The sequence below is a fragment of the Apodemus sylvaticus genome, chromosome 3 (genome assembly GCF_947179515.1).
Source record: "Apodemus sylvaticus chromosome 3, mApoSyl1.1, whole genome shotgun sequence".
In the NCBI taxonomy this organism is placed as follows: Eukaryota; Metazoa; Chordata; class Mammalia; order Rodentia; family Muridae; genus Apodemus; species Apodemus sylvaticus.
This window is the reverse complement of record NC_067474.1, coordinates 25,927,332-25,948,956: the sequence shown is the minus strand read 5'-3', so window position 1 is coordinate 25,948,956 and position 21,625 is coordinate 25,927,332. Positions and strand designations below refer to the sequence as shown.

Here is a 21,625-nt window from a genome sequence, read left to right as displayed (position 1 = left end):
CATGAAATATCTTATTTTCTCTGCCTATGGTAGTTGAGAGTTTTTCTGGATATGGTAGCATGCACTGATATTTGTGCTCTCTTAGTGTCTGCATGGCATCTGCCCAGGATCTTCTAGCTTCCATAGTTTCTGGTGAGAGGCCTGGTGTAATTCTGATAGATCTGCCTTTATATGTTACTTGACTTTTCCCCTTAGTGCTTTTAATGTTCTTTCTTTGTTTAGTGTATGTGGTGTTTGGACTATTATGTGACAGGAGAAATTTATTTTCTGGTCTAATTTATTTGAAGTACTGTAGCCTTCTTGTATGTTTATGGACATCTCTTTCTATATGATAGGGAATTTTTCTTCTATAATTTTTGTGAAAGGTATTTATTGGACCTTTAAATTGAGAATCTTTACTCTCTTCTATAACTATTATCCCTGGGTTTGGTCTTCTCATTGTGTCCTGGATTTCCTGGAGGTTTTGGGTTAGGAGATTTTGGCATTTTGCATTTTCTTTGACTGTCATGTCAATGTTTTCTAAGGTATCTTCTGCACCTGAGAATCTCTCTTCTATCTCTTGTATTGCATCTATGACTCCTAATCTCTTTCCTAGGTATTCTAACTCCAGGGTTATCTCCCTTTGTGGTTTATTGTTTCTATTTCCATTTTTTAGATCTTGAATAGTTTTGTTCATTTCCTTCACCTGTTTATGTCTTCCTATAATTCTTTAAGTTATTTTTGTGTTTCCTTCTTCTACCCTTTTAACTGTGTTCTCCTATATTTCTTTAAAGGAGTTATTTATGTCCTTCTTAAAGTTCTCTATCATCATCATGAGAAGTGATTTTAGATCTGAATCTTGCTTTTCCAGTGTGATGGTGTATCCAGGACTTGCTACAGTGGGAGAATTGGGTTCTGGTGATGCCAAGTTACTTTGGTTTCTGTTGTTTATGTTCTTAAACTTGCCTCCCGACATCTGACTGTCACTAGTGCTACCTGACCTCACTATATCTGACTGGAGCCTGTCCTTCCTGTAATCCTTGTTGTATCAGAACTCCTCAGTCTCTGTGGTCCTGTAATTCTGGGATCTTGTGATATCCTCAGATCCTCAGTGTGTCAGAGCTCCTGAAGTCAAGCTGCCTCTGGGGCCCTGAGATCCTGGTATGATCAAGTTCCTGGGATCCTGGGCATGTTAGAGCACGTAGGAGTGGAGCTACCTCTGGTTGTTGCAGGACTGGCATTGGATTTCATGCCCAAGGTAAAACAGCCCAAACCAGAAGGTACCTGTGCCACTGGTTGGCAGGGTTCCTGTGTCCCTGGATCCCACTGGTTCAAGTTATGCCCAGTGGTGTCCTGTCTATTCACTCTTATGCCTCATTAACTATCAAATTTATTTTTATCAGCTTCCTCTCATGTCTTATTCATACTGCATTGCTTCTATCCCAAACACTGTAATGAAATCATACCCCTAGATGCAAAACAGGATCATTCAAATGCTAGTACCAAAGACTATTTCTCTATGATAACATCCTATGCAGCATTTATATTGTTAGTGGATAAAACATTTATGTTAAACAACTTCTACAGCTTAACTGACAGAATTCAAAATTTGTTTTAGCAAACTGAAAGCAGAGGATTTATGTAAGTTTTAAATCTCCAATTCTTCCTTTCTTTTAATAGAGTAATGATTTCCAGAAAGATGTCAGATTAATATTGATATTGTAAAAGGAGCAAAGTTTGGTGGCTACTTCATAGTCCATATTCAATAGCATGTGCTTTTTTCTCTGATCCTATTCTTTCACTGGTATATTCCTTCTCAGCTGTCATTAATCCACACTCCCGTAGTTACTGCCACTTTAATAATAAACTCTTACATCTTTAGTGGGTAGCATTGAGCATGTCTCTAAAGCTGTTACATGAAGATAATTACATTACTTACTCACAGTTGCTTAAAAATGATTGAAAGCTTACATATATGTACAGAATTTAGCACAACATATAAGAACCTATTGAATCATTGAATGAAGAGGCATGAAATGCCTGCTGTTCAGCTCCTTTCCTTACTCATATCTTGAATTTGAAAGATGAGTCTGGTACATGGCAGCCACCTACAATTAAGAGGATGAGCCAATATGCATGCAAAATGAAGATCACTAATCATATACCTTCAGACTTATGCTTTTTTTTCCATTTAAGCTATTATAAATCGCTATTATAAAATTAAGCTAATATAATGACTCAAAAGTTTTTAAGAAGATTCTTTTCAGGGACCTACTTGAAAGCATACAAATTTTGTCATACATTCTACTACTGAGCTGCATGGTCTTCAACTTCTCACAAAAAGAATAATATAGATGATACAACCTCAAATTTATGCTTAATGGTCTTAGTTTATATTCTTTCCTAGGGTTCATATTGCCTGTTGAGCCTACAGTGTCTATAGTTATTTTGACGTTAACTGTGTTTCTCTGTGTCAAGACCTTGCACTACAGATAAATACTAATTTCCTAGAAGTTTTGTCAAGTTGCACATCTTCAAGGAAGACTAGAGTCAAAATGCACCCATAGCATGCTTGCAGATTAATCCCAACCATTCTAACTCTCCTTTCTTAGTCTTCATTAATTTTAAGTGTATCCAGATAAGTTATTTGAAGTTCAATAAAATAATGACTCAAAAGTTTTTAAGAAGATTCTTTTCAGGGACCTACTTGAAAGCATACAAATTTTGTCATACATTCTACTAACCAGACCAATGTTAGTCATTTGGGAAAGACATAATGTGAACTCAAATTTTTCTAAGCACTTTAGATGCAATTCCCCCTAGAATTAAATATATACCCTCTTTATCTTTACCAATGGCAGAACAGCATTTTTATTACAAATCCTTATCTTACCTGAGTAAAAAAAAACATGCAATCAACTCAGCAGACTCACCATGGAGGCTGCTGGGGAGCAGAATACTGCATACTGTGGGTACGAGTACCATGGTGACCCTTACAAGGCCTTTGGCAACCATGGCATTCAGATCCTGTTCTTTAGCCCATCCTGACACTGTGTACCTTGTCTTGGTTCTCTGCAAAGTCTCATGGGAACATATCTTCTTCATTCCTTTCTGGAGGCCAGAGACCTGCAATCTCAACCAGCACTTCGAAGTCTCAGTGCTCTCCTGTGCCCTGTTTGGCGCCTCCAATGCACTAAGGCAGTTTGGGGGTGGATGGACTCCGACCAAAATGAAGCAGTCCTGGTAGCCAGATATCTTGTTAGAAGAATATTTCAGAAAATGCACATCCATCAACCCTATGAAAAGGGTTTCCTGGAAGGATGGCAGTTGGCACCCCAATGAGATCAGTAACACTGGCTCCATCATTCTACCCTTAATACTTCCTTGATTCAGAGGTCATTGAGTAGAGAGTTGCTCAGTTTCCATCATTTTGAATAATTTCAGGTATTTCTGTTGCTGGACTCCAGCTTTAATCTACGGTGGTCTGATAAGATACAGGGAATTATTTCAATTTTCCTGTATCTTCTGTGTCTTGCTTTGTGACTAAGTATATGGTCAATTTTGGAGAAGGTTCTGTGAGGTGCTGAGAAGGTAAATTGCTTAGTGTTTGGGTGAAATGTTCTGTAGATATCTTTTAGGTCCATTTTAGTCTGTTAGTTCAATTTTTCTCTGTTTAGTTACTGTCTGAATGTGCTGTCCATGTTGAGAGTGGGATGCTGAAGTCTCCCATTATTAATGTGCAGGGTTCGATGTGTGATTTAATTTTTAGTAATGTTTCTTTTACAAAATGGGTGCCTTTGCATTTGGGCAATGAATTGAGGCATCATCTTGGTGGATTTTTCCCTTTAATGAGTATCATTTCTCTTGATTAATTTTGGTGAACGGGCTGTTTTGTTAGATTATTACAATGGTTACACTTGCAGGCTTTTTAGGTCCATTGCTGCAACAATTTTTTCCAACATTTGCTCTAAGGTAATGTCTATCTTTGCTGTTGCGGTGTGTTTCTTGTATGCAGCAGAATGATGGATCCCAATTTTGGATCCACTATGTTAGCCTGTGTTTTTATCAGGGAATTGACTCCATCGATGCTAAGACATATTATTGACCAATGGTGGTGATTGTGTGTGTGTGCCCTTCTTTTGCTCATGTGAAATTATACATTTCCTGTGTTTTTCAGGGCATAGTTAATCTTTTTGGGTTGGAGCTATCCTTCTAGTATCTTTTGTAGGGATGGTTCTGCGGTTATTGTTTAATTTTGGTTTTGTTTTGGAATAGCTTGTTTTCTTCATTTATAGTGATTTAATATTTTGTTATGTACAGTATCTGTGGTGTTAGAGTCTGTAAGACATTTGCTCTGGACCTTCTGGCTTTTAGAGTTGCCATTGAGAAGTGGAATATAATTCTAATGAATCTGTCTTTATATGTTACTTGGTCTTTCCCCTTAAAGCTTTTATTGTTCTCTCTTGGTTCTGTATGTTTAGTGTTTTATTATGTGGTGGGGAGCCAGCCCTTTTCTTTTCTAGTCCAATCTGGTTGGTGAGCTCAGCTTCTTGTACATTTATTAGGCATCTTTTCTTTATGGTAGGTGTAGTGGCTATTCCTGGTTGTCAACTTGACTATATCTGGAATGAACTACAATCTAGAATTGGAAGGCTCATCTATGATCCTAAGCTGGAAGCTCAGAGATATAAGTTTCTAACCTGGATCTTGGCAAGGAGATCTTGAAGCATAGTGGCTATGAATTCCAGAAGATTAAAACAAGATTTCCGAGTTCAAGATCATTTGGGATTAAAGGCATGGGCTACACCCTCAGCTGGAGATATATAAGGACATTGGAAGAAGGAAGATTTACTCACTCTTCCTTGCCTGCTTGCCTCATGGGACTGAGCAACTGCTAGATCCTTGGACTTCCATCCACAGCTGCTGCTGCCCATTTTTTGGGGAATTGGACTATTGACTGTACGTCATCGACAAATTCCCTAACTAGAGATTGTCCATACATTCTGTGACTCTAGAGAACCCAAATTAATACAGTAGGGTAATGATGTTCTGTGATTTTGTCAAAAATATTTTGTAAGACTTTGAGATAGGAATCGTCTCCTTATATTCTATTTTTAAGTTTGGTCTTTTCATAGTTTCCCAGATGTCCTGGAGGTTAGTGTTAGGAACTTTTTCCTTGACTAATGTACATCTTTTTTTTTTTTTCCTGTTGTATGTTCTTTGCCTGAGATTTTTCTCTTTTATGTCTTATATTCTTTTGCTTATGCTTACTTTTTTAAATTCTTTTTCACTTACCTAGATATTCCATCTCCAGGATTCCCTAAGTTTGTGTTTTCTTTATTGACTCTATTTCCATTTTTAAGTAGTTTTATTCATTTTTATGCCTGTTTGACTGTATTTTCCTGTATTTTGTTTAAGGGATTTATTTCATCTTTAATGGCTTCTATCACCATCTTAAGAGTGGATTTGAGGTAGTTTTCGTGTGGGTCTGCTGCACTGGAATATCCAGGAATTGCTGTAGAATGAGGGATAGACTCTGGAGGTGCCATATTTCCCCATCTGTTGCTCTAATGCTGGCCTTCAGTCAACTGAGTTTTGAGGTTATTACAGGTTTGGATACTGATTTCTGAATTTATCTTTGTTAGATGGGTGCTTTTTTGATGTTTTACCCCCTTGGTTTGTTTCTTCTCTTGTTTTCTGGCCTATGTACCCTGTGCTTCGGGAGATCAGCAAGACTTTAGGTACAGTAGGTAGTCTCCCCAGGAGATTTCGTGACCTGTGTGATCTCTGGTGTTTTGGATGCCAACATTGCCTCTGGGTTCCCTAGAACCAGAATAACCTCTGGAAAACAGAGATCATTTGCTGAAGCTGTGGGCTGAATAAATAAGCCAGGAAATAGGGTGTTTATGGCTGTTTGTATTTTAAGGAGAGTTGGTGGGCATAAAGCAGGTTCATAACTAGAGTCCCTGGTGCCAGTGTGGCCCCCAGGGAAGCAGATAGATTTTTTAGGACTGGAAAATGAAGCAAGAGGCTATGTTGTTATCAAGAACTAACATATGCATTTCTGTATGTACATATTTATGTACTACTCTAGGACCCTTAAACAAACTGTTGCCCTTTATGCCAACCGGACTATAGGATACTTACTAAGAATGATTACACAAAGCCACTTACTCAGAGAACACAAACCAAAAACATGAAGTGTAAACCAGTGTTTTAAATCTGTGATTTCCATTATAGTAGACTGCAATTGGTATCTCTGTGCTTGCTAGTTAATGTCAACTTGACACAAACTAGTCTTGGAAAGGAGGGAAATACTCTAAGTTTAAACATTCATAAACACATTCTTGTGTGGAAATATATTTTCACATTTCATATGTTTATATGAAATACATATATTGAATATGAATGAATATAAAATGAAAATAAGTAAAGCGTTAAATTAATGGATGCTACAGTAAAAGTTTAAACTATGTGAGGAGTGGCCATACTTTCCCAAGATGGCTTTGTTATTTTACATCGTTTCTAGCATTGTATGATGGTTCCACATTCTTTTGATTCCTCAGTACTTAGAATGATCATTTTGTAGTCATATCAGTGTGTGTAAAGTATCTCATTGTGGTTTTGACTTACAATCCTGAATAATGTTTACTGACCATTTGTATATATTCCTTGGAGAAATACACATTCAGGCCTTTGTTCATATTACACTTGGGTGGTCGTTACTATAGGGTTGTAAGAGCTGTTTTAATCATTTTCTGGATACAAGTTCCTTACTAAATGTCTTATTCAGGGTTTATATTCCTGCACAAATACCATGACCAAGAAGCTAGTTGGGGAGAAAAGGGTTTATTCAGCTTAGACTTTCCACATTGCTGTTTATCACCAAATGACTTCAGGACTAGAACTCAAGCAGGTCAGGAAGCAGGAGCTGATACAGAGGCCATGGAGGGATGTTACTTACTGACTTGATTCTCCTGGCTAGCTCAGCTTGTTTTCTTATAGAACCCAGGACCACCGGCCTAGGGATGGCACCACCCACAATGGGCTCTCCCCCTTGATCAACAACTGAGAAAAAATGCCCCACAGCTGGATCTCATGAAGGCACTTCCCCAACTGAAGCTCCTTTCTCTGTGATAACTCCAGCCTGTGCCAAGTTAACACAAAACCAGCCAGTACACTAAATAATAATAGAGGGTATTGCTTTTTCAAACATCGGCTGTCTGTACTTTCTGATGGTAGCATGAACACACATTTTCAATTTTAGGGACATCTATTCAGTTTCTTCTGTTGCTTGTGGTTTAGTGTCACAGGTAAGTGTCCATGCCAAATCAATGGTGGTTTCTCCGAGCTTTCCTCTAATCGTTTTGTCACTTTCACTCTAACAAGTGTGTGAAGCTCTTATTTTTACATTCATTCTTTTTGTTTACCCCGTAATAGCTTTGGCAGTCAACATTGTTGAAATGCTTCATTTTTCTAGAGTCTATTTATCTGACCATGTCCTTATATAATAGCACAGTGGCATCATTCCTTTGTGGATTTTTTTCTTTTTTTACCCTATCTTAGGGAAACTAAAAATTAAGGAATTCCTACTCTTAGCAGAAGCCATGCAATCTCTTCTGTGTTCCTGTACATCTCTGGAAATACTTAGCATGAAATTTCAAATAGTATCTAAACATAGTGCTATCTATTATGATAATCAGGTGTCCATACTAGTACCACAGAGTCTGCCATGACCCACATCACCAAGTAAGAAACACTGTTTGTCACTTTCAGGCCTATTTTCAGAAGTGAGTCTTTTACCAGTTTCAAATTTTTGACACAAATATTTATAGGCATGTAGTACTGGATTATATAGTCGCGTACAATTCAGTCATTTCTTTCATACAAATGTCAATAATTTTGTATAATGAGAAGTAATTTAAAAAATAAAAGGTAGATAGCCACACTTTGCACAATTTAAGTACAATTTTTATTTCAGTTATGTTTTGTCATTTCCAAAAACTAGGTCTTCTTAACACAAAATAATAAGACTATATAATAGAGAATATAAAATTCTGTATGGTTCTTAAACTCTTAAATGCATGAAAACTTATGACTTTAAAATTCCAATTTTTTCCAGAACATATTATCCAAGTTTATCACAACTGAAATGGTATTTTATGGCAAATCTTTAGAGGTTTTCACTGCTGTCTACCAAAATATACAAAAAAAATTATTGAGGCTGAAGATCTAGAGGTAAGCCTACATCTAAACTCAGTTTTGTTAGTGTGCAAATGTTTTAGAGCTTCAGTTTATATGGTAATGGTCTATATTATTGTGTGTAATCCAAAGTACTGATCGTTTTTGATTTTTCCTTTATACTTGGTTAAACGATGACTGAGAACTCTCTTTAAGTACTCAAACTAGTATTTCATTCTCATTCATTTCCATGTGTTATTGAAAGCTATTGAGTTGAAATTTTACACAATTATAAAATAGCAAATATTTATGTTAATCATTGCTTTGCACAGATCTATGTATTTTAACTATGCTAGTTGGTCCATCAACTTTAGTAAAAATACTTATTTCCTCCCTTAAAACTGAAATAGACTAAAGAAACTTCCCAGGGGTCTGCCAGCTCTTTTCATAGCACTGGTGGGAATAAAGTCTTAAAGTCTATCATGTAATACTTAACGTTTTTGTTCTCAAGGCTACTACACTTGAGGCTTGTACCATTTCCTTCAAGGAAAAACACTGCATTTAATAACAGGTTCAAGTGATCTGTCTACTTTTCCTGCAAAACTGGAGCACCTTTTTATCAGTCTCCTTTCTATATCATTCCTGACTTGTGAACTGATATATAGTTAGTCCTTAAGATTTTCCACCTTGTTTTGGCAGGCCTAGATATGTCACGCTATGATCTTTGTAAATTATCACTGCTCTCAATAAGCTAGCTACTAAGTATGCTGCAGAAAAGAGAGGTGAAACACTAAACATTTCAGGGCTGTGTAGTACATGTGTTTGTAAACTTCTTTCATATATGTGTATAGTAGTATAGAACAAATTAAGATTATCATCATTATGAACTGGAAATTATGCTACTTACATCCTAAGATATCTGAGCAATAACTGCAGCACGTATTATGCCAAATACTATACAAAATGCTATACTGCCAAGGCAAATGACAATCCACCAGCAATATGAAAAAACAAAAATTCTAGTAACATTAAAGTTGCAGTCCAATTATATTTGGTATGTGTTTGAGTAATTGAAGTTTCCTGTCTTTTGTTTTAATATGTGTCCCATATTTTTACATGTTTATTGAATAAGGAAAAGCAGCTTGCATTATTAAAACCATCATTGATTTTGTTTCATGTTCTTGTCTCAAGAACATCCTCGAATGTCATAGCTCTACCGACATATGATACAGTTACAATATGATACATAATGAAAGTGGTTGCAAGATGAACAAAAGAGCTAGCTTTATTTGCCTGACCCATTTCTCATAAAGCATAGTTGTTGCTTTTATGTAAGGACAAGGTTCAGAGCATATCAGGACAAAGCACCTTGTACTAAATCAGTCATGCTGAGCAAAGTCTAACATTTGACAACTATCCATGGCAGTGTGGGTAGGAATATTTTCACTAAAGGAAATTTTCGCTTTCTAAAGCTTTTCACTTACACCATAACCCCCCTTGAATCCTCTCCATAAAAGAAAACAAAGCAGGGTATAGTGGAATTTCCCCCTAACTGATTGGATAATAAAGGCAAGAAGTCAAAGGCTGGGCAAGGAGGAAGCAGTCTTTCTGTGCCCATGAGAGGAAGAGGGAAATAATGGCCCTTTTGGATGGTGAGATGGGAGCGAAAGGAAGCAAAATATAGACCAAGAACTGTTAGAACTGGTGGCAGATAAATTCATTGAAGATTTTTAACAGAATAGTTGATGGTTTAGGATGGTAGATTTCGCGCAAAGCAGTTGTGTCATCTGTTGATTCTAAACTAAGGTTTTCTGGTATTTTACATTCGAAGCTACTTAGGTGGGATCGAGGGGAGAGGTACCTGCATCGATGCGCTGGCTGGCGATAGTGCACCCCTGGTTAGCTGCAGGGACTGAGAGAGCCATCTTAGCTCTGGACAGGCAAGGCTGGTGTCTGTGAGTGAGGTGCTGGCCAGGGGAAACACTAGGTCTCGAGCTATGTACAGGGCTGCGAACAGATCAAGATGGCAAGTGCCTACCTGGCATTAGCATGGATTGTTTTTTAATAATTACACACAACAGCAGGGAGACCACTATGCCACCATATTGTAGGTTTGGGGTTAGATGTGAAATAGCTAAGAATATAGGGTGAGCATGGACTAGTGTACTAGTTCTGTACCTTTCAAATATCTAACTTACTTATTGAGATGTTTCTCAATGACAAGTTACCTATAAAGAATCTTTTAGCAGTCATTATTTAAATGAATAAAAATATATGTAGTATGTAGAAGGAAAACTAATGAATTCCCTTTCAAAAAACCTTTATGACACACATACTTGTACACTTGTAGTATTTTCTGTCCAGTAACATAGCTACAACTAAAACATAATTTCATTAATCTAAAAGGTAGGTCTTAGTCTTAAAGCTAAAAGGCTTGAGAATGCCTAGCCAACCTTTATGATGATATAGATAAGCCCCCCACTTCTGTTATATACACCATCTAGCATCTACACACTGGAACCAGGGGAAATATAATGACAAGAATTCACATAACCTAAAGATTTTTTGCAAACAAGAAAATACAGAGGGACATAGCCTGGTTTTCTGTAAACCTATTGCTTTAACAGTAAATGAGTTCATTTTAATACTAGTTTGTTTATATCAAGGGTTCCATATCATGTTCTTTTTGCTAGAAAAGTTTACAAAGGAATGTTGAAACAAAAATATATTCCCTTTCAATACTACATGACCATGAACCAACCATCTATTATACACAGATATCAGTGTTCACTGACTTCATAGTAAAATCTGCTAATTACACCTGAACTAACCTAAAATATAGGTTTGTTTGTTTGTTTGTTTGTTTGTTTGTTTTTCCAGACAGGGTTTCTCTGTCTAGTCCTGGCTGTCCTGGAACTCACTTTGTAGAACAGGCTGGCCTCAAACTCAGAATCCACCTGCTTTTGCCTCCCAAGCACTGGGATTAAAGGCATGCGCCACCACTGCCCAGCTAATCTAGTTCTTATATATTAAATTGTATCACTTGATTCCATTTGTATCCTGCAGTATTGGAGGACTCATAGCAGTGGTTCTCAAACCTGTAGGTCACAAAACCCTTTGGGGATCAAACACTTTCACAGGGGTCACCCAAGACCACCCGAAAACACAGATATTTCATTATGATTTATAACTACAAAAAATTACAGATATGAATTAGCAAAATTATTTTAAGGCTGGGGTCAACCACAAGAGGAACTGTATTAAAGGGTCAAAGCTGTGGGTACAGCCCTTAGTCTTAGTTTGCTTCCTTGCTTCCACAAAATGGGGGTTATGTTTGTGTTAGCATTCCCTGGCTGACCATTAATTAGCACCATTTAGTTGCAATAGCTGCAAAGTTAAAACAGGGTTTCTTTCACTAGAGAAACTTAAGGCAAGTTGGAGAGACATCTGAACAGAAAACAATAGCATTACAACTACCCTTAAAAGTAAGAATAGGAGCTGTTAGCTACTGGATAGGGGAAAGACAGCATTTGACTTGGCTCTTAAGGATTGGTAAATTTAGAGAAATATCCTGCCAAGGAACCAGAATTAAAAAGGTACAGTATAATGTACATTCCCAACATAAGTCAGTTCTGTAGAATAAAGAGTGTAGATTGTTGTGGATAGCCCTGATGTGGAAAGTCCTGCCACAAGGAATGTTAAATAGCCCTACCTTGTGTCAATATTTTGTACAACAGCCATTGGAGATGATTCACAATTTCTCCAATCCATTATCACTATATGGATGACGTCCTATTGGCTGATCCAGATAAAAATATAGTGGTTAGAATGTTTGATGGAAGAAAACAAAAACAAAAACAAAAACAAAAACTTGCCTTGCTGGGGTTTGCAAATTGCCCCTAAAAAATACAAAAAGAGGATTCTATTAATTATTCTAGGGTATAAATTAAGTCTACAAAAGTTTAGGCCACAACAGGTGCAAATCAAAAGAATTAAGGACTTTTCTGAAACTACTGGGAGATATCAACTGGCTATGGCCTGCTATTGGCTTGGCCACTCAAGAGCTAAACAATTTATTTCAAACCTTACAAGGTGATAATGATTTAAATAGCCCAAGGAAACTACAGCTAAGACTGAGAAGGAGTTAGCTTTGTTAGAATGGAAATTACATGATATACATATAGATCATAATCAAAAGATGGCCTCCACCTTAGTTATCTTACCTTCTACTCATTCCTCTACAGAAATTCTTAGGCAGAGAGGAGATTATATCTTAGAATGGATATTTTTAGCACATAAACAGAGTAAAAAACTAAAAACCTACATGAAGAAGGTCTCTAAATTGATACTAAAAGGAAAAAACGAAACTTCGACAATTAGTCAGAAAGAATCTGGTTGAAATTGTGGGAGCTTTTACTAAAACAGAAATTGTCTCATTATGGACACAAGATGAACCTTGGCAAAGAGCATACAGTACCTTCTTAGGAGAGATTAATAACAGGTGCCCTAAAAGCAAGCCACTTCAGTTCATAAAAAGAACTAATTGGGTTCTCCCTCGTATAATGAAAGGAACTCCAATATCTGGAGCCCCTACATTTTACACTGATGCTAGTAAATCAGTAAAGGCAGGATATAAACCAGAAGGTGTAAATAAGGCGTCTGAGTCCCTATAAGTCAGTTCAAAAATCTGTTATATGCAATAATCATGGTGTCATAATCATGTCAGATTTTCAAGAGCCTCTTAATATAGTAACTCTCAATACACAGAAAGGGTTGCTTTATACATGGAGACTGCTGAACTCATTCAGCAGGACTCTAAATTGACTATTTATTCCACTACAACAAATGATCAGAAATAGGAGTTATCCGCCATATATAACACACATAAGACCCCAGACAGGTCTGCCAGGCCCTCTGGCATAAGGTAATAATGAAACTGACCAGCTATTGATAGGAAGTGTACTAGAGGTTTCAGAATTCCATTAAAAAAACACCACGATAACAAAGGTTTAAAGAAAGAATTCTCTATCACTTGGCAACAAGCCAAGAAATGTTCTATTTGCTCATTATATAGCCAAATGCCATTGCCTACATTAACTAACCCTAAGGATACCCAAAGAAATTACATTGTCAAATAGGTGTCTTCCATTTTACAGAGTTTGGTAAACTGAAATGTTTATGAATATGTCTCCATACTATAGACACATACTCAGGATTTCAATGGGCCATCACCTTAGCATCAGAAAAGGCTGATTCTTTAATTATACATTATACATGTTAGAAGTTATGGCCATTATGGGAATACCCATACAAATTAAAACGGACAATGGTCCAATGTACATCTCTAATACAATGAAGTTTTTTGCATAATATAAAATGTGTTACAGGCATATCACACAATCCTACAGGACAAGCAACTGTGGAGAGACATAATTGAACTCTAAAGGAGTTGCTTAAAAGACAAAAGGGATCAACAAGAACCCCAAAATAGATTACACAGTGCTTTGTTAGACTTCAATTTCTTAAATGATAATGAACACCACAGTTGCTGAAACCCATTGGATTGTGGGGGAAAAAACTATTGAACTAAACCAGACTGTTTATATTAAAGATATTCAGACATCAGAATGGAAAAGGTGTTACACCGGGGGAGGGGTTATGACTATGTTTCCACAGGAAAAAAGCTGTGGGTTCTTTCCAAGGTGATAAAAATCAGATATAACAAAGGGAGACCTCTGAAGACCTTGGCGACAGAAGAAAAGGGAAACTAACACAATCAACAAAATAGGTGACGTATATGTGGGGATATTTATCTTTGTGTGCACGTGTATGTGTGTGTGTGTACATGGAGATAGCTCTGGAACTGGCTGAGACTAAAATGTCTATACATAGCCAATAACACTTACTGGGTACGCATTTCTCATGACTTACTACATTCCTTTATGATGTCATGTACACAAACATAATGCAGTTTATGTGATCAAAATAACCTGAAGAATAGCAGTTGTATTTATTGATCTTCATCAACCAATCTGTATACCCTGCACTCTCAATGTAAATGTCTTTACGGAACTGTATGTTGCTTTTAAGTTTTGTATATTGCAGGATGATAGAAGAGAAAGACAACTCTGAAAAGATTCACACTCCAGGATGCCAAAATTCTGGGACCTTCCATTCTGGCTTCGCATTTGATTCTACCTTAAATACTTGGAAGCTGCTTCTTTTGAAGACTTGCTTACAGAACTTTTCCAGAACAGCTAGCTTGCCTATCCAGTCTTTCAAACTGTTGCAGTCAAGATGTCAGCTAAACAATGAACTTTTCTCAGAATGAACTTTTCTCAGCATATATGGAAGGTAAATGATGCCACCTAGCTCTCCTTTGAAAAAGCCACTTTTCCTATTTGCCTTTAGGATATTCTTCGCCCCAATTCAGCTGGAAGCAGACAAAAGAAAATCATTGCTCCAGTTCTTATGTTGGAGTGGATGGTTCTGGTTATTTTATGAATTACATATTTGTGGTCATTTAAGGGATACTTTACAAATGTAGCTTTGAGCAGGGAGGAAACTAGAGAGCTTACACTCAGGGGCTTTTATTTTTCCTGTCCTCGTCTCTATCCTTCCTTCTTAGTTAAAAGGGAAGGGGATGGAAGAGAAAAGAGGGATACAGTAATATCATAGAAATTATAGAAATAGAGATATGTTAGCAAATTTACTCTTAAGCAAAACATCACATAGCTATAACTTTTTTCTTTTGTTTTGATTTTTTTGTTTTGTTTTTTCGAGACAGGGTTTCTCTGTGTGGAACTCACTCTGTAGACCAGGCTGTCCTGGAACTCAGAAAACTGCCTGTGTCTGCCTCCCAAGTTGTGGGATTAAAGGTGTGTGCCACCCACCGCCCGGCCACATCTTACATTTGTAGAAATCTTTATAATTGGTACAAGCTAAAGTTATAATCTCTTACATTAGTATAGAATTTATTTGATACTAATTTAAAGTTTTTATTGGCATGAATTTCTTACAGATATAAAATTGGGATTAATATTGTTACTCTCATATTGGCATTGTACCTATAAAGCACACTTAAGAATACAAGACTTAGACACAGTCCTTCTATAACTGCTATTATAAACTATAGACTAAGCAATACAAATTAAGGGCCAGATAGCAAACTCCTGGTTCTAAATTAATTGAAATGGTATTTCTGAGATATTTCAACTAGAAATGCCTGAGAGTAGTTCAGTTCAGAAATGCTTTGGGTAATCTTCAAAAGTGTCACAAGCCCACAAAATATGTTTACAGACATTTATTAAAGATAATTTGACAAAGAGACCTGTCTTCTCCTGACAGCACCTTTCTTGGGTTCAAAGACAAAATTGAGCATCAATGGCATTACATCAGTTGTGGCAAGAGCACCACCAGGCAAGAATTGCCTCAATTCACCTACAGACAGAATACTGTCTAGAAAAAGGACACATTATGCACAATAATAGATTGACAATCTCTCCCAAAACAGGGTAATCAGTCCTTCAAAATTCTACATTATAAAGTTCTGGGCCAGAAGGCTGAACACTGATACTCCAATGTTTTGAAGTATAAAAGACTGTCCAGATGATCAGCGGTCTCTATAAATTGGCTATGTTTTGGAAGCTCTATTTTGTGGTTCTCATATTTTCAGGTAACAGTCATTCTTGGATTTCTGACTCATAGCCAACACATTGAGAAAGATATAGATTTGAGACGATGATTTTCAGATGACATACAATCTAAAGCCAGGATATAAGTCAGGTATAGAATTATGTCTTTTTAAGTTAGAATAGATAAGTGTTCTATTTGACAAAAATGGTGGACTGGGTGTTAGGTCTATACTGTATTTTATAAGTTACAAAATGGTAATAGTTGTGCTCAGTTTATATCTGAGATAAAAGTCTTTTGATTGGACAGAAAGGGGGAAGTGTTGTGGATAGCCTTGGTGCTGTTTGTATTTTGATGATAAAAAACTCCACTTTCCCAGGAGGGGCCACGGACAAAGAGTGAATCTAATACACAGGTGACTTATGAATCCTCTCTCCACCTTACCTTGTAAAATAAAGGCTAGAGCTGGTGATTAGAAGGGAAGATGAAGCTGAAAAGTTTGGGGGAGGAGAAGGGATACAGGGGATAAGAGAGGCAGAAGCGACCTGGAGAAACCACAAATAAGGGATCTCATAGCCGGGGAATAGTGTAGCGTAGTGGTAGATCTCCCCAATCTAGGCACAAAGCTTGTATTGAGTTTTTTCTTTACATGGGACTATTGGGAGACTTACTGCAACAATAGATGTTTGAGTGACACTGGGCCTTTGGAGGTCACCTAACACATGACTCTGGTAGGTAAGGGACAAAAAAAAAATGTTTAGTTGAGAATATCTTTTCTGCAGTAATATGTTAAATAGGCTATGAAAAAAGATATGTAGAGTCAGTATATAGAAGTACCTCAGGTAGGTAATCAAACAGAATGCCCATGTTGTGAGGAAGCCTTTCATTATAAAACTGAATCCAAGCCAGGCAGTGGTGGCGCACGCCTGTAATCCCAGCACTCTGGGAGGCAGAGGCAGGCGGATTTCTGAGTTCGAGGCCAGCCTGGTCTACAGAGTGAGTTCCAGGACAGCCAGGGCTACACAGAGGAAACCCTGTCTCGAAAAAACCAAATCCAAAAAACCAAAAAAAAATATAAAAAAAAAAATAAAAAAAATAAAACTGAATCCACACCAATACAATAGAACTAGTTTTGTGTCTATCTTCATGTTGAAAAAAAAAATTCTTCAGGAACCATTCCAAGTGGTTAGTGGCCACATTCTTTTGTACATCAATTTCTTCATCTTAGAACATGTTATTGAACATATTAATCTATAATAAAACGTAGGTGGAAATGTAGATATGGTTGTCCAAACACACTGTTTGAACTATTCAGAGAATTCATTAGTTGACATTAAACACCGCAAAGGGAAAAAAATAAGTATAAGTAACAAAAACCCTTAAAACATATAGTAGAAGAGACTCTTTCTGGGTGGTATTGCAGTAAACAGATGAAGCAATATAAGAAGCAAGCTAGCAGTGGCTTGTGATGGAGGAAAAGTTGGGATCAGAAGATAAGGATTTAAGGTTTCTGATGAGAAACTGTTGTGGGATCTGTGATGGTTGCATATGCTCATCCCAGGGAGTGGCAGTATTAGAAGGTGTGGTCTTGTTGGAATAAGTGTGTCACTGTGGGGGTGGGCTTGGAGATCTTCCTTCTAGCCGCCTGAGGATGACCAGTCTCTTCCTAGCTTCCTTCAGATGAAGATGTAGAACCTTCAACTCCTTTTGCACCATGCCTGCCTGGATGCTGCTATGCTTCAGCCTTGGTGACAATGAACTGAGGCTCTGAATCGGTAAGCCAACCCTAATTAAATTGTCATTTAAAAGACTTGTCTTGGTCATGGTTTCTGTTCACAGCAGTAAAACCCTAACAAAGACAGGATGAATGTCCAATTCTAGTCTGTGTGGGAAAGACATGAAGTGAAGTAACTGATCAGTTTTTTAAAATTTATGCCTGAAGTAATAAAGCTAAGAAAACAAGACGTGAGTAGATGCTTGTTTCTAGCCCAGCAGTTCTCAACCTACTGCAATCCTTTGGAGGTGGGGATCACATGAGACCATCAGGAAAACAGAAATTTCAACTACAATTCATAACAGAAGCAAAGTTAGTTATAAAGCAAAGAAATAATTTTAGGATTAGGAACCATCACAACATGAGGAACTTTTTACTAAAAGGTTATGAACAGGAAGATTAAGTACTACTGTTCTACAGGGATCCTGTAGAAACCAAATATTTGTAAATTTGTAGTTTTGATTGTGTAGGAAAAATATATATTGGAAAAACACCAGGACAAGAATTGCTTTTTTAAAAAGCTTAAGAGTTTGTGGGGAGGTGTTTAAAATTCCCACCTGATAATCTTGACTCATCTGTTAGGAACATGGAGTAAGTAGAGATAAGAAGACTTGGGGAACACTAAACATCATTTGGGAGTACTGAAAGTCCAGACTCTAATGCTGTTGTTACCCTCAGAGGGTTAGGGTGGCTCCAATGTGCACCATGCATAATGGCATTCCTGCAGTGAAGTCAGGAACAGTTGAGAGGAGGCAAAGCAAACAGAACCAATGGCAGATGCATAGCACACTGGTTTCCAGTTACTGTCAAGAGATTTCATGGCTGCTCTATATCGATTAACTGGCATGGTTCTTGTACAATTTTTTACCCTACTTTTCTAATTTAACCAGATTTGTATTTAAGAATTTAAGTTGGTTATCTAGATACTCACTTACTGTCCAACTTAAAATGTTGTTTTATTGCTTATCCAGAGGTTCATTTAGTATTCAATTTAAAATGTTGTTTTATGTTGCAATAGGTTTTTGGAAATTCTCTGTATCTATCAGAATATTCATCTTGTTTAGAGATTGTAAGAGTAAATTCAAAGTCACCTCTTCAGAGATCATTGTCAACTAAGTGCACATCTGAAACTAGACAGGTAAGCTAAGAAAAAAAATATTGTAATGAAATTTGAGTTGTTTCTTTGTTGTTCAGTGCTAAAAGTGTTTCCCTTGCTAGGTAACCTCATACAGTATATTCTCTTCCACCTTAGTCTTTCACTGAAAATGAAAATTTTCTGTAATCATGGTCTCCTTACTCTCTGAGGCAGAACACTGGAAAAACAGATCGGAAAGACAGAATAGTGCTTATGTAGATTTGCTGTATCTAATATAAACACAAATTCTGGAGTTGAACTGTGAGCTTAATCTATTTAAAAGCATACCTAACAGTGATTTTTTTTTCCTAAGCATAACTTAGGAACTCAGAATATAACTCTGTAGATCAATAGCCAAACCCTTATAATGACTAATGTATCAAAATCTGCTTTGCCTCTGAATTTTAAAACTGAATAAAACAATCTCTTAATACACTTTTAAGTAAAATTTGTATAGGAAAAGCATGCTGTCATTGTCACTGATTCTTTTACATTCATCTCTCCCCCACTGCCAAATTACAATTCTATTGTTTCACCCTTGACACACATATTCCGTAATTAGTGTTTATATTCCATATAAATTCTATTTAAAACTGAATATTATACATCAGTCAGACATTTTATATACTATGCTATTTTTAATATTAGCCCTATTAACTTGAGATCAAGTTCCTAGGGATTATGTAGAGTTAAGATTGTATGTATACTGAAGGTTGTACACTGTAGAGATATAAAGCAACATCTGTCTGCATCAACACACATCCACAACCTGAACACCTGCTGTGCAAACATTACCCAGTGTATACTGGGTGGTGTAAATCACCTCAGAGAATTTATAAGTAAGATATCCAAGGGAAACTTAAAATATATAATATCTTTTCAATTCATAACACATCATTTCTATTGTCAACATTGCTGTCTAAGAATTACCTGGTTCTACCACAGACTTTGATGATTATCACACAAATAATACAAGGTTGTTTCATCTTAACTTACTACAACTTACTTATTTAATTCACGATACACAATAATGGTATTATATGTTACTGAAGCACACTACTAGAATCAGATATAGAAATAGAGACTGCAACCTTAAAAATCACAGGGAACTTTTCATTTTCTGAAATAGTCGTTCTATATTACCTTTCTCATAAAAACAAGTAAAAAGATGCCAGACACGTAAAACAAATTTTATTTCTTCACATGTTATTTTTCAACAGATACCAACCTGTCGAACAAGGAAGGATCAACAAGTAGAAGATGAAGATGATGAAGAACTAACTTGATATTAGAGAAGATGAAAACTAATTTAAAAAAGAATTCACATTTCTGTTTTCATGCCAAATGACTTGAAATGTAGGATCACTTTATATTCACTTGACAGGTTAAACTATGAAATGCTACCATGAAAACAAGGGGGGGGGAATTAAAGGAAATTATGCTGATTAGAAAAAATTGATTTTTCTGAATTACATAGTCATTCACTCATCAGCCTTTATATGGTAGTGTATAATTTTTCTGTAAATGTTCTATTAAAAAGGATTGATAGTTCAAAGCATTTCAGATTCAATTCACTATAAATGTGTGACACAAAAACACATAACAATTGAAGATGCAAAAAGTAAATACATAACAAAAGATTTAATAATTCCTTTTATTTTCTTAAAGGAAAAAAATTCCAGGTTTTGATTACCAGAAGGGGTCAGAGTTAATAAACTTTTACCCTAATGCCTTAAGTAAAAACACTGCTTTTTTTACTTTTATTATAATGTATATTTCATCATTTGGTATGGAAATTTAGTGTTTTCAACGAAATTTAACACAATAAAGGTACAAGATACTGATAACAAGTTTTGTAAGTATATGTATGATTACTTCCTAATTTTAAAAGGCCACATTCAACCTTGTTTTAAAACGAAACTGCTCTCACTCTATAACTCTGCACATTCTACTTGTATAAGCTATTAATAATTGTAAGGCAAGTAGTTTGTTAAAAATGTTGCTTCATCGTAGACTGCCATAAAGCATTAAACACACTCTACTGTCTTATCAAGCCACCACTGTCAACATGTATATATTTTATGCCTAGAGCTACAAAACTTTTGTTATATCTTACCAGTTTCTTTTGGTAAAGAGTCATGCTTTTATGAACCCCAAAGCAATGAATAAAACAGAAAAGTTTATTTTCAACAAAGTATTGCTTCCTGAGAATACTTTTAAAATTACTTTAGTACCTCCTAAGATGAAAAGTTCAAAATGCTTCAAAGCCCCTAGATAGGTGTTAAGGATGTGGGGTCATTACTGAAATTTTATATATTCTTGGTCAGTATTCAAACTGAATGTTAGGGGGAAACAGCTATGGTATTTCTGATGCTGCTCAACAAATAGTAACTTCTCTCAAGCATCAACTGACTCATCTATCAAGTTAATGTTTAAGGCAGCAAACATTCTAGGGAGCCACTGTTCTTCAGAAAATGTTCTAAGAACAAGAGTGGTGGTACAAGCCTGTTATCCCACTACTTGGAAGCCAGAAGCAGGAGGATCAGTTGTCATCCTTGGCTTTAGTGAGTTCAGGACCAACATTGCTTACATGAGATTGTCAAAACACAAAGATGAGCATTAAGATTTCTTATATAAACATCTTTATACAAATAAAAGGAATATTATATATCACATTTTCTGGGCAGCAAGGCAAAAATGAAGCCATAATATAATTATTCAAACAACTAGTTACAATGTAACTACTTTACCTGCTCCCCTCCCCCCAAAACAGGCAACCACCAACATGTTAAAAAGCCTATAGTTTTACATCTCTAATAAAAATTAAGATTATTGGATTGATAGTTGTGAACACCATTAGCTAATATATAATGTAAAAATAATAGAGACAAGGTCACTGCTTAATAGGTAATAAGGATCAAAAG

The 21,625-nt window shown here is 36.4% G+C and overlaps 2 protein-coding genes across 3 annotated transcripts in view; one reads left to right on the top strand and one right to left on the bottom strand.

Moving 5' to 3' along the window:
- Positions 1 to 20,092, top strand: part of Cibar1 (CBY1 interacting BAR domain containing 1) — a 69,760-nt gene extending 49,668 nt beyond the window's left edge. Inside the window, exon 8 of the mRNA XM_052176107.1 lies at positions 19,922 to 20,092. Coding sequence (XP_052032067.1) covers positions 19,922 to 19,987 — 66 coding nt within the window. The 3' untranslated portion in view covers positions 19,988 to 20,092. The remainder of the gene's footprint in view (positions 1 to 19,921) is intronic.
- LOC127680559 (RNA-binding protein 12B-A) overlaps positions 1 to 21,625 on the bottom strand; it is a 57,668-nt gene that overhangs the window by 26,777 nt on the left and 9,266 nt on the right. The gene's annotated exons all lie outside the window — the stretch shown is intronic.